Here is a 13,407-nt window from a genome sequence, read left to right as displayed (position 1 = left end):
CATATGCGAATAAAAAAAGAATGTTTGAGAAAACATAATCACACTAACCCAAATTCATGGTAAAATATAAGAATGTTTTTGTAAGAAGTGCTAATCACTATCCCAATTATAAGAGTTACTCTCTCGGTCCCAAACACGTTGCTGTATTTCCGAAATAAAAAATAATTAACTATATTTAATTTCTACCCTACTCTTTATCTCATCACATCATTCAAATGAAAAAAATAAATATACATTTTTTTTCTCTCATGTCACATCATTTAATTTTCAAATAATCGTACTTAATACTATCTATCTAAAAATTCGTGTCGAATCAAATGTTCCACCATTTTTGAGACGAAAATAGTATAATACCAGCTTTAAAAAGATAATATTATAACACATGAGGAAAATTACAAGCAATTAAGCACAAATATTTCTAAGGAAATAAAGTCCCCACGCTCCACAAACAATGTTTATATCGACAACTTCAACAGCTAGGTCATAGAACACACATGGATTCATAACTTTAGAGTTATTTATTATGAAGAAGAATTATCTGATCATAATCAATCAGATGATTATGGGGTCCAAAAGGATGCTGGAAATATCTGGGGCCAAATACTTTTCAGGAGTTGTAACCCCATCCTGTGAATGCATATAAAGAGTTTCCGCCATGCGAGCAAAGTCGATAAACACATTAGCAGCGTCGAAAGAAACGAGGGAAGGCAAGTTGCACCACTCCGCATAAAACTCCTTCCATAAATCCTCAACCATTTCTCCAAATTTGTTCAAAGTCTCTTGTTTAGTCGTGCCGTGTTGTTTCATGTACATGGTGACCGCCGTGAGGAGCTCCCCGCCACGGTCCTCACGCTGCAAATTAATTAACAAATCGAATAAAAAAAATTTCAATTAATCGAATGAAAATATGGATGTATATTTGCTGGATTGGAAAATTGAAGTTTGAAGATTGTTGATAGTGCTTACTTCGTGTGAGCCTTTGTCATCTAGAATTCGACCGATCCTCGAGGATGCTACAACAAGTTTAGGCCTATTTTCTACCCATTCAAAGACTTCCTCCGATGCGGATTTAATCCCTACCAAAGCCGCCATGCAGTTTAAGAATACCGTGCTGGTAATAAGTGAATTTGAGTTGTAGGTTTCGACTGTCGGCATGTCCATCCCCATAAACCACTTGAGCTCTTGATTATAACCTCGGCTAATTTCTTTTATCTGTATGTTGCAAGTTATAACGATTCAATGATTATGAGTTGTTTCTATATCAATAGAAAAGATTGACTCAAGTCATCACCGTACATAACTAATACTCCATCCGTTCCAATACAATAGTCTTGTTTCCCATTTTTGTCCGTCTCAAAACAATAGTCTTATTTCAATTAATAACCATATCATCATAAAACTATCTCTATCTTTTCATTTTTATTACACAATTGCCACTACTTTTTACACTAATACACTCACAAGGCAAAAAAGTCTTTTATCTGTAATATTAACCAACTACTAATATAATATCAATATTCCTTAAATCTCGTATCCAATCCGACTATAGTTTTGGAATGAAAGAGAATATATATTTACACATATTACAACATATGATGATTTACCAAATAATATATGTTGAATTATATAACATATATTGTATTATAAATACATGAAATACGTATAAATATTATAAATACATGAGATACGTATAAATATATGTTGATTACCTATATAAAGAGAGGCATATCTGTTAAGGGGCAAGGGTGGGCTGCAGCCCCCTCGGCCCACCCCATCCTCCTTTAATTTATTTACTTATTTTATAAATTTTTAATATATATAAACATAGAAAAAATGATTGGAATAAATAATAATACTAATAATTATTTTAATTATAGATTTTTTTCTAATAAATATGTATTATTATTTTTTATTTCATAAAAATTCAAAAATGAATTTTTACAATATATAGTAAATAATACTATTGTAATTGTTATTTTGTAATATTTTTAAACTATAACAATTAGAAAGATAAAATTAGTTGGACAATAAATAGACATATAAAATATATTTCTTCCATCTTAAAATAATAATTTATTTATTTTTTTCGTATCAAAATAATAATTTTATTTTCATAAATAATCATATCATTATTAAATTATTTATATATTTTTTATTATTTTTATATAAATATCATTACTTTATTAGCAATTACACTATTAATAATATTTTAGTTTTTTTACTATCTATTTTATCTTCATTTTAAACATAATATTATTATTTTTTAAATTTCGAGCCGAACTCAAATGTCTTTATTGTTTCGAGACCGGGAGAGTGTTTTGTTAGTTTAAAAAAATAGCCCCCCTCTAACTTGATCCTAGTTCCGCCACTGTGTATAGCATATGCTGATCCATATCCATATATATACATATATAGAAATTAGGGCAAGATTAGTTCTTACCGCTTCTCTGATGTAAGGAATTACAGAAGATCTTCCCTGTTTCGATGCCTCGCATGCCAATTCTTCATATGTGTTCATAATGAACTTATAGGCAACTTTCATGTAGTCTGGAAGTTGATCGATTTCATTGATATCCCACCTTATAAAAGACAAAATTGTGCAAGGTCATTAATGGTTCTTGAATATACCAAAAACAATGAATTATGAAAATATACCTTTGTAAAACCTTGTTAAAGGTTTCTGCTTCTTCTACTGTTGCATAGTTATCATATGTATCATCCAATACAGTGGCTATAAATGTGCACTTAGCGACTGCCAAACGACTAAGCGATTCTTGAGGCTCGAAAAACACTCCTAAGCTCCAAAAGTAGATCTCTGGAACTCTGTCTCTAAGGTAAGTGAGCTTCGACTTGAGATCAATTTTGTTCCACCACCAAGAAAGATCATGAAGCTCTTTTAGGTACAGATTTTGCAAGTAATTGAAATCCAATATGGCGAATTCTAGAAGCACTTTGTTGTGCGACGAATCACTTGCATAGAAAGAAATGTATTTGCGCGCTTCAATTCTTGATAAGCCGTGATGAGGCGGATGCTCTAGAGCTCGATTCACTTGGTCTTTAAATGAAACCTCCAACGTTGGCGCCAAAACATTAAGATGATAAGTCGCGAAGACTAATCCCTCTTCCAAAATATCTTCGCCATGAATCCTCACTTGTGATGCTTCGAGTAAGCTCAACAATCCCTTCGCATCTCTACTAAGCATCTCTTCAAACTTCCCATCTTTACCCTTAAATTTATTGAATACGCCTGCGCGTTGACAAATCATATAAGTTGTCAGATGATATTAAATACTCCCTCCGTCCCAGATACCGTGTCTGTTACACTGTAGATACGGTATTTTAGGCAGAGTGTAATTAGTAGATAATTAAGAATATATTAGTGAAAATAATTATCCTATAATATAAATAATTATAAATTAAGATTAAAAGATAACTAATTAGTTTAATTAAAATTAAAAAAAAAATTTAAAAGATTAAAGTGTGTAATCATTTTTTTTAAAAAAGGAAAGTGACATGGTATGTGGGACGGACAGAAACGGCAACGTGAACATGGTATTTGGGACGGAGGGAGTAGTATATTAAATGACAGTCTCACCTAAAAGTTTAAGCTTTAAGAGATACTCATAATTTATTTATTTATATTTTACGGGAGTCAACCAGTATCAGTATGGTTAAAACAATATATCAAAGGTATCATTGATATATAAAAAAAAAGTATTTGAACAATAAAAACTACGAGAAAACATATGTATACTTGAAGAAACACGATAGTGGTGCTGTCTAAGGATTCGAAACCGTAGAGCTGAAGTGTATAAGTCGTTGTGTTCCGAGAGATTGCTAGCAATGCTTTCGAGCTGCTCCTCGATTTCATGCTTAAAGTGATACGCCAATCCTAAACGCTCCACGGTATCGATTAATATTAGCTTCTCATTCAGTTCACTTCCTCCAGCAATGATCATTTCTCTAACTTTTTCCTTGAGAGATTCGATGGCTTTGGAACGCTTTTCTTGTGCCTAAAATTCCAAAAAGGAAATCGAACTTCACTATAAATATATACAAAAAACTCATATATATATATATATTGACAGACATGTAAACTAAACACAGACCTGAATATCGAAAGAGAATGCAGTGAAAGTATCAGCCCACATAGAGGCTTCAAATTTTTCAACGGGAAGCCTCCGCCGTAGGATCTGATCATCTGAAGGAGACGATGGCAGCGCTAATTCTTTAGCCATTGTAGTAATCAATGTTTGTAATGGAAGTGGTTGTTTGTGATGATCAAATATATCATATATCTATTGGCGCTGTGGAAATCTCGAAGAAACTCCACTAGATGTAAGTGGAAATTTTCTAATGCAAAAAGAACTTAGTTTTGTAAGTGGTTGTTCTTTTATGATCAATATTATATTTATTGTTTTTTAGATTTTTATTTAAAGAAATTATGTTTTGTAATAGAAAATAATATATGCTTATCGAGAATCTTTTGAATGGAATGGTTGTGTTTTTTGTTTTACCCGAAATAAAAAATAGACATACCCTCAAATTATACAATATTTATATTTTAAAAATAATACTACCTCTTGCAGCTATTTTATCCTATTTAATTTAGATACGATATAATTAGTAAGTAATTAAAAAAATATATTAGTAAAAATAATTATATGACTTAATAAAAAATAATTATAAATTAAAATTAAGAAAACTAAATAATTTAATTAAAATAAAAAAATTAAAAATTATGAATTTTAAAATACGATTAAAATATATAATTATATATCCAAAAAAATAATAATAAATTATGCGAAACGGACAAAAATAGAAAGAACGAACAAATTAATTAAGTGGGACATAGGGTAAGTAAACTTATTTGCAAATATTTTATGATTTTTTATTTTAATATTTACAAATATTTTATTGTATTTTTTTTTTATAATATTAATATATTTTATAGTATGTAATATCTTTTATGATATAACAGTTAAATCAGAGTAATATTATATTTATTATGGAACGGTCAGAGTGCTGAATTGAAAAAATCAGCACAATAATATATATAAATAACACACAGTTTTATTATACACACCAAATATTGTGTATAATAATGACAGATGATGTTGATTACAGCATACTATAACAGTATGTGGTGTCCATGATTTTAGTTAGCATAGTACAAGGTAGCACAAAATTGATTTATATAAGCTGTATGTAACATCTAATGTATTATATGACAAAATAAAATAGTCTGACAACCCCGAATAACTGAATAATTAAATCATGTGGGTTAATTGAATATTATTAAGCAGTCGAAATTTAAAATAAATCAATTCACCATCAGTATCTTTGAAATTTAATATCAATTTCGGCTCGACTTTTTATAAACATTTTTGTGTAACAGGTGGATTAGGTTTATGTTATTTATGTTTTTTGTTTTGTTTTTTTATTTATAATTTATTTATTTATTTTTTGTTTTTTTGTTTTTTTTTTGTTTTTTGTTTTTTTTTTTTTATGAGAAGCGAATCTCCGGCCTCTACTAATTGAATATGCTCTGAGTAAACCATAGTCGAACTGAATAATTGGTAAATTAAATTCGATATGGCAAATCATACTCGAAAAATATATGACAGTAAAGATTCAAAAGCCTCGGAGATTTAAATATAATTATTTATCAATAATAATTTTTTCAAAAGATTTATATATACTCCCCTGTCCCAAAAGAAATTATCTATTTTATTTTTTTGATAATTTTATTATTTATCTAATATTATAAATACTTTTACAATATAATGTCGATAAATACTCTTCCGTATAAATATACTAGTATTACAAAAACATGCATATAAAAAGCAAACAAATATCTTATTTTGAGACGGAGAAAGTATTAAATATTTATTTACTTTCACAAGATATGACATAAAATATCAAATTTATTATTAACTTCAAAATTCTCCAAAATTCAAATGTGTTCACTTATGTTGTATTTGTTTGAAGAATTTTGGTGGACTTTTACTATTAAAAAAAAAAAAAATTTCCCCTAAAAACATCAAATCAAACACATATTTTTTATTTTTTATATTATACTAAAAATTAATTTTTCATTCAAAACATCACATCAATCAATATTTATATCACACTATACAACAATTTCAATTCAAATTTTTTTACTATTCAAATCTCAATTCAGAATCCAAAACCCCAAACAAATTGCGCGCACCCTAATGCACACTTCCTTAAAAAGACTAACAATAACAAATATACGACATATAGAATACATGTATAATAAGGCAAAATATTATTTCCTATAAAACAATTCTTTCATAGATCACAATAAAAAAAATATATATATACACTAAATAAATGGACTACTTGTCTACACAAAGTCCTAATTATTGCCTACGTCATGAAATATGTATATATATATATACCAAATAAATGGACTACTTGTCTACACAGAGTCTAGTTCTTAAAAAAAATTAGCAATAATGTTTAATAATAGCATCATTAGATCCTTGATCTACTTTTCATATTTACATATTGATACTTGTTTTGTGGAGCTAGCCAACCAATTATTATTATTTTTTATTAATAATGTGTGATTCTAGTAACAACTAATCATAATAACAATAACTCCGATCCAAAATAATAATTATAATAATAACAATAATTATTTTTTCCGATCAACAAAATAATAATATTCTCCATTTTTTATGCATTCTGTAAAAGATGATCTAGTGGTACGATGATTCAAATCTTCTTGACATAACTTGGTTTTGCCGGTAGACTATTAAGTTCGACTTTCTGAGCCTAATTTGCAAGGCTAACTAATCTGACAACATATTTTAGTGTTCCATCAAGAAATGTGCACAAACATACCAAACTAAAAGAATATATTTGATCTCTAAGATTGTGCTAATCAAATCATGAATTTTTTTTCTCACAAAAATCTCTCAAAACATTGAGTAATCTCTTCACACATTAAAGACAAAACTCACCCAAGAATCACAAGTGATAAGGGCTTTCATCCATGGGTGTGATGGAGAGGAAGACTTCTCCACATCATGCTCTTTAACACACAAAAATTTCACCCAAGAAAAGAAAAAAAAAAAAAAAAAAAAAGCTCCATTTTCTCCATCGTGAATGTGTGTATCTATATATCTCAATTACGGACAACCTTAGCTTTCCGAAAATCAGAATAACCATTTCTAAGGGAAAATTGCAAAAAGTATCCTACACTTATACCTATTATCACTTTTGTCCTGTATTTATCTCGCTGGCAAAATATATTCCACATGTTTGCAAAATTCGCTATTTCTATCATTTAGCCGCACGTGGCTGCGCGTAAGGGCGCGTGGTGTGAATGTCACGCACGGGCAAATGATATAAATAACGACTTTTGTAAACATATATGATGTATTTTACCAGCGAAATAAATATATGACAAAAACGATAATAGGGTATAAGTGTAATATATTTTTTTGCAATTTTCTCCCATTTCTAGGGATCATTAAGCTAATCAACAGTCTCAGAGGTGTCTTCAGCCAATTTACAAGAGCAACTTTAATTGTTTTTATGGTTCGACTGCTTTTTGATCCCTTTTGTCTTTGTCTCACTTTTGTAATAACACATTTGCCTTGTCTTTTTGCAATAAACATTGCATTAATCTTGGGACAAACTCACAAGCAAGTAGAAGAGCCCCCAAATACTCAATTCATCATTTTTTTGGAGAACTGTCAATAATTGGATGGATGGGTGGTTTAGTCATGTCCATGACCAAAAAAAGAAGATTATATAATGTAATTCACCCGTATGTAAAATTACTATTTTTTAAATATTGTGATAAATTTTAAAAATTAGAAACTAAATTAAATTAATTTTTGGATGAAACCCTCAAAATTCAAATTTAATTAAATATTTAAATTGAATTGAAGACTTTTAACGAAGAGATCTAATCTCTTCAATTTGAAATTAAAAGTTGAAAATATTCTATTGACAACTTTTGAATTTAAATCCAATTAAAGTTACATCTTTTGTTAGCAGATGCTTCAAATTTTGTAAATAAAACTTAATTCAAAAAACTCGAGAAGAAGAAAAAATATACCGTAACAGAAATCTATGCAGAATTCTGAAAATAAGTTTTTTTTTTTCATATATAAATAATTCCCCAACCTTTTACTTACTCGATTTTTTGTTTAAATTTCGAGTGTTGCTTTATTTTTATTATTGTAGGAATTTTGTGTAACCCAAAGCCTTAATAAGATCAAAATATTGTATAACAAAAGTGAATTTATCTAACTCAAAGAATATCCAAAATCGGTTTTTCCGTGTGAAATTCGATTTTGCTCTACATTTTTATTATTTTTCCCCAAAAATTTAAGTATAATAATTTACTGTCAATGTAAACAATATAATCCTAATTTTATTTACATTTAAATAAGTAATAACCGGGATGAATAGTTCAATATTTTGATTAGACAATCAAATCTAAAATGCTCATCTTATATAGTAATTGGTTTAATTAGATTTTTCTAGTTTGAAAAGTAGTTAAAAATAATTATTATGGTTGTATGATATTGTAAGGAAAAAGTGATTATCAAAGATTGTTGGTAACTAAAACTAATTAATTGATAGTCTCATAAGAATTAATTTTATTAAATTGATAATAAAATACAAGTATAATTTCTTCTCTTCATCATCCGATGGAGCTAATACTTTCATTGATAACAAAGTCATCTTTTAATTAAATTATGAATTTACTTTAACAAATTAAAAAAAAAAAAAAATCCCTATTTTAGTTTAATGCATTACAGAGTGAATCATACCTTCCCTATTGAGATTATCCCCTTCCTCTCTCCGATATTACATTTTATTTAGATTGCAGAATAAGTTAATTAGCTGATGACCAACCGATCAATTATAAAGTTTCATGACTCTGCTGCCAAGAAACTCCGATGAGTTGGCCTCTAATCAAGACATATTTTTCCAATAAAACTTATGGATATATTAGCTAGATAAGAAAGAAAGATTGAATTTCGAAGGTTGTTGTTAATGCATACCTCATGTGAAGCTTTATCATTTAGCATTCGGCCGGTCCTCGAGGATGCTAGAACAAGATTATGCCTATTGTGCAACTATTTCATGTATTGCATGTTGAATAATCGAAATATATCAGTTTCTATTCTGTCTTACTCATTGCTTTCACACTCACATTTTCATTCGATTAAATCCACAAAAAAACAACAGAATCCATAGAAGTAAATGCCAAACTAACAAATATGAGGCCTGCACTCTCATCATGTATATTGCAAAAATAACTAGCATTTTGGAACATCCATATATTCATAATCACAAATGAATCAAACGATTAGGGGAAGTACAAGGAGATCAGCCATCTGTGTAGCCATACCCTTCTCAGGACTTGTGTATCCATCTTCCGAGCTCTTATAAAAAATCTCTGATGCTCGAGCAAAGTTGAGAGGCAAATTTGCGACTTCACGAGGAATGTAGGAAGGCAAGTTACACCACTCTGAATTAATGTCCTTCCATGAATCTTCAACAATTTCAGCAAATTTGTTCAATGCTTCTTGCTTTGTTACGCCGTGTTGTTTCATATACATGGTGACTGCCGTGAGCATTTGCCCTTCTCGGCCCTCGCGCTTCAAATTCATGAAGCTTTTCAGAGGATCAATTAAGTGGATGAAGCATATATATATATATATTAGGTAGATATGGAATACTGAAAGAATTGATGTTAGCGCTTACTTTATCCGAGCCCAAGTCATCTAGAAGTCGACCAATCCTAGCAGCTGCCAGGACAAGTTTAGGCCTATTGAGTAGCCAGTGAAATACTTCATCTGTTGCAGATTTCATCCCTAACAAAGCCGGCGTGGTTAGTAAAAATACCACACTTGTAATAATGATGTTCGCATTGTAGGCTTCAAGTGTGGGCATTTGTACACCGAGAAACCACTTAAGCTCGTTGTTATAACCTCGGCTAAGTTCTTTAATCTGTCCATTGCAAGTTGTAACCGTTTAAGGATGATCCAATGATTTGAAATTGAAAGTAAAAAAAAAAAACACACCTTCTTATCAATCTGAGGGCAAGAAACAATTTAATCTGAAAATATTAGTTCTTACCACTTCTCTAACATAGGGAGCTGCAAATAGTCTTCCTCGTTTCGATGCCTCACATACAAATTCTTCATATGTACTCAATATGAATTTATAGACAATTTTCATGTAGTCGGGAAGTCGATCCATTTCATCAATATCCCACCTTAGAAAGAGAGAGAGAGAGCAATCTTCATGTTTCTTGAATATACAAGAAGCAATTTTTCTTCCATAGTTAATTTACATGATAATAAGCAAATAATGAATCACGCATATACCTTTCTAAAATCTTTGTAAAGGCTTCGGCTTCTTCAACAGTTGCATAGTTATCGTACATATCATCGAATATTGAGGCTATTATTGTGCATTTAGCAACCGCCAATCGACTAAGTGAGTCTTTGGGTTCGAAATAAACTACTAAGCTCCAAACATAGATCTCTGGCACCCTGTCCCTGGCATACGTGAGCTTCGACATGAGATCAATATTGTCCCACCACCTACAAAGATCACAAAGCTCTTTCTTGTACAAATTTTGCAAGTAAGTGAAATCCAGCATGGCTAATTCCAGAATCACTTTGTTGTGCAAGCAATCCTTTTCATAGAAAGAAATGTATTTGCGCACTTCTATTCTTGAAAAATTTCGATGAAGTGGATGCTCTAGAGCTCTTTTTACTTGGTCTTGAAGTGGACAGTCTAATGTTTGTGCTAAAGCATTCAGATGATGGGTAGTGAAAGCTAATCCCTCTTCCATAATATCTTCTCCATGAATCCTCACCTGTGATGCTTCGAATAAGCTCAACAATCCCTTCACGTCTCTACTGAGTATCTCATCAAACTTCCCATCTTGATCCATAAATTTGTTAAATACACCTGTGTTAACACATTGTATATCAGTTTTGAAAATTAGACGTGTCAAAGATCGCATTGCTTTAACAAAATAGGATAGAAAATAAAATATAGTGATTATTTGTTGAGGTACTCGAAGAAACAAGATAGTGGTGCTGTCTAAGAATTCGAAACCGTAGAGCTGAAGTGTATAAGTCGTTGTGTTCCGAGAGATTGCTAGCGATGCTTTCGAGTTGCTCCTCGATTTCATGCTTAAAGTGATACGCCAATCCTAAACGCTCCACGGTATCGATTAATATTAGCTTCTCATTCAGTTCATGATTACTTCCTCCAGCAATGATCATTTCTCTAACTTTTTCCTTGAGAGATTCGATGGCTTTGGAACGCTTTTCTTGTGCCTGCAACCCCAAAAAATATCGAACTTTACAAATGTATAATCATGCTTGCATTCATCGTGTTTATGTCCCATAATATGATACCTGAATATCGAAGGAGAATGAAGTGAAAGTATCAGCCCAGATACTCGGTGCAAATTTTTCGATGGGAAGCCTCCGCCGGCTGATATCATCTGAAGGATAAGTTGCCTGCACAAATTTTCCAGCCATTGTAAATAAATGTTGTCTTATCCGTGGTTGTTGTGATGATTGATATCATATTTATAGGCACATATGAAAACTGTAATATATGTTTAAGAGTTGTTGTCATGGTTCAAACCCTAGATGGCTCTAGGTGACACATATGGTTCGCCTAATGACTTATCTTATTGGGCTTAATTTACTACACATTTTTTGGGCAACGACTGTGGATTATCGTGTCATTATCGAAAAAAAAAACAAGAGTTTGTTGTGTTAACCCCAAAACCTAGAGAAATACTATATATCTAGACTCTCTGTGATGCCACCTGTACTAGGGTTTAGGGTTTGATATATATAAATATTTGATTTTTAAGGTTTATTTGTTCAATATTTTGATTTGAATTATTTTTATTTTTATTATGTTAAGTATAAAGAATGTTAGATAATATAAAAGATAATATTTTATATTTAATATTTAATATATATTTTTTGAGATGGTAAAATATATATTAGAAAAGAAAATATTGTGCAAATAAATCCTTATTTTCGGTTCACACATCACATTTAAAAAAACGTATTTGCATTTAAATTATACTGTTCTCAAAGCTCACACCCAATCCAAAGATGCCGCATTGTATGAAATTTTATGTTTTTGTCAATAATAAAATTTTGAATTGATTGATTGATTGAAGCAGCAAATGTACTAATAACGGGTATTGTGGTATTTTAAAATGTGATTCATGAATTGAGATAGACCAATATGAATTGCCAATTAAAAATCGAAACTTTTATTATCTATCAAAGAAAACTGAATACAAAACAAAAAATCAGATATTCACATAGTTGTAAACTCAAAAAAATAAATAAATAAATAAAAATAAATAAATAAAATCAACAAAAAAATATTTTTTATACTACTTATATAATATTTCATACTTTACATAAACAACACTTCGAATTAAAACACTAAAAAAACATATTGAGCCTAAAATAAAAATAATTGTAGAACAAAAGTCCCAAAAATTAAAATAGTTTGATTTGAAGCTCTAAACAATCTTGGATTACCAAAAATTGGTATACATCATGCGAAATTTTTGGCTTCAAAATTCCAAATTCCTAAATTGTATATACACTAAAACTAGAGTTGGCAATGGGTTGATTCGTGTCGGGTTGAATACTTTAAACGAATTAAATTATTCAACCCTAACCCGACCCGTTTATTATCGTGTCGGGTTTGTGTTAACCCGATTATTATCGTGTCAGGTTCGGGTTGACTCATGTTGATCCGTATACATAATTAAGTCTAATTTCTTGATTCAAATTAAATAATTTTTTATTTTGTTGTCGTGTTATGTTAGTTTTTATTGGTTTTAGCGTAAATTAGATTGAATTATTTAAAATTGAACTTAGTTTAAATTAATTTATGAAAAAATTATTAAATTATGATTATTTTATATATATAATAAATATATTAATCAATATTAATATATTATAATCGGGTTGTCGTGTCGGGTTCGAGTTGAGAGCCTCAACCCTAACCCGACCCGTTTATTATCGTGTCGGGTTCGTGTCAACCCATATGCATAATCGGGTTGAAATCTTTGACCCAAACCCAATTATTTCGTATCGGATCGTATCGAATTGTCATATCGGATCAATTTTTGCCGGCTCTAACTAAAACTAATGTTTGTTACAGTATACAGGAACAATAGCTGAGGATCCTAAAGGAGGTCTATATTTTGGAGGCAGTATACTATTCTTCAAATGTGCCGTGTTCAAGCTGAAATTGAAAAAGATCGCGGCTGACCGTCGGCGAGCTCCATTTTTCCGCTTCGTGGTTCGGTAACTCACCCGGCGCGTTGACAGACTGAAGCTCAGG

The 13,407-nt window shown here is 30.4% G+C and overlaps 2 protein-coding genes across 3 annotated transcripts; both read right to left on the bottom strand.

Annotated features, from left to right (window-relative positions):
• Positions 1–357: 357 nt before the first annotated feature.
• LOC127258815 (probable 5-epi-aristolochene synthase 4) lies at positions 358–4,314 on the bottom strand. The gene is made up of 6 exons (XM_051285826.1): positions 4,110–4,314; positions 3,755–4,013; positions 2,656–3,247; positions 2,441–2,579; positions 967–1,212; positions 358–852 (listed from the first exon to the last, which is right to left on the bottom strand). Exons 1-6 carry the CDS (start codon positions 4,236–4,238, stop codon positions 553–555), a joined length of 1,665 nt encoding a protein of 554 aa, XP_051141783.1. The 5' UTR covers positions 4,239–4,314; the 3' UTR covers positions 358–552.
• A 4,879-nt stretch (positions 4,315–9,193) lies between these two features.
• LOC127258814 (cis-muuroladiene synthase-like) lies at positions 9,194–11,568 on the bottom strand. Of its 2 annotated transcripts, none has more exons than XM_051285824.1 (6): positions 11,433–11,568; positions 11,087–11,351; positions 10,386–10,977; positions 10,135–10,273; positions 9,760–10,005; positions 9,194–9,653 (listed from the first exon to the last, which is right to left on the bottom strand). In XM_051285824.1, exons 1-6 carry the CDS (start codon positions 11,556–11,558, stop codon positions 9,354–9,356), a joined length of 1,668 nt encoding a protein of 555 aa, XP_051141781.1. In that variant the 5' UTR covers positions 11,559–11,568; the 3' UTR covers positions 9,194–9,353. The 2 variants fall into 2 exon arrangements, with proteins under 2 accessions (XP_051141781.1, XP_051141782.1); XM_051285825.1 differs by having other exon boundaries at positions 9,481–9,669.
• Positions 11,569–13,407: the final 1,839 nt, after the last annotated feature.

Source organism: Andrographis paniculata, unplaced genomic scaffold (genome assembly GCF_009805555.1).
Source record: "Andrographis paniculata isolate CXL003 unplaced genomic scaffold, ASM980555v1 Contig5END, whole genome shotgun sequence".
In the NCBI taxonomy this organism is placed as follows: Eukaryota; Viridiplantae; Streptophyta; class Magnoliopsida; order Lamiales; family Acanthaceae; genus Andrographis; species Andrographis paniculata.
Note: the sequence above shows the minus strand (reverse complement) of the source record. Positions and strands in the feature narration are given on the sequence as shown.

Coding starts and splice junctions, on each gene's coding strand:
- LOC127258815 (XM_051285826.1), bottom strand. CDS start 4,238: ATGGCTAAAGAATTAGCGCTGCCATCGTCTCCTTCAGATGATCAGATC. Junction 4,014..4,109: donor CATTCTCTTTCGATATTCAG/GTCTGTGTTTAG, acceptor TTGGAATTTTAG/GCACAAGAAAAGCGTTCCAA. Junction 853..966: donor ATGACAAAGGCTCACACGAA/GTAAGCACTATC, acceptor ATTAATTTGCAG/CGTGAGGACCGTGGCGGGGA.
- LOC127258814 (XM_051285824.1), bottom strand. CDS start 11,558: ATGGCTGGAAAATTTGTGCAGGCAACTTATCCTTCAGATGATATCAGC. Junction 10,274..10,385: donor TTTACAAAGATTTTAGAAAG/GTATATGCGTGA, acceptor TCTCTTTCTAAG/GTGGGATATTGATGAAATGG. Junction 9,654..9,759: donor ATGACTTGGGCTCGGATAAA/GTAAGCGCTAAC, acceptor ATGAATTTGAAG/CGCGAGGGCCGAGAAGGGCA.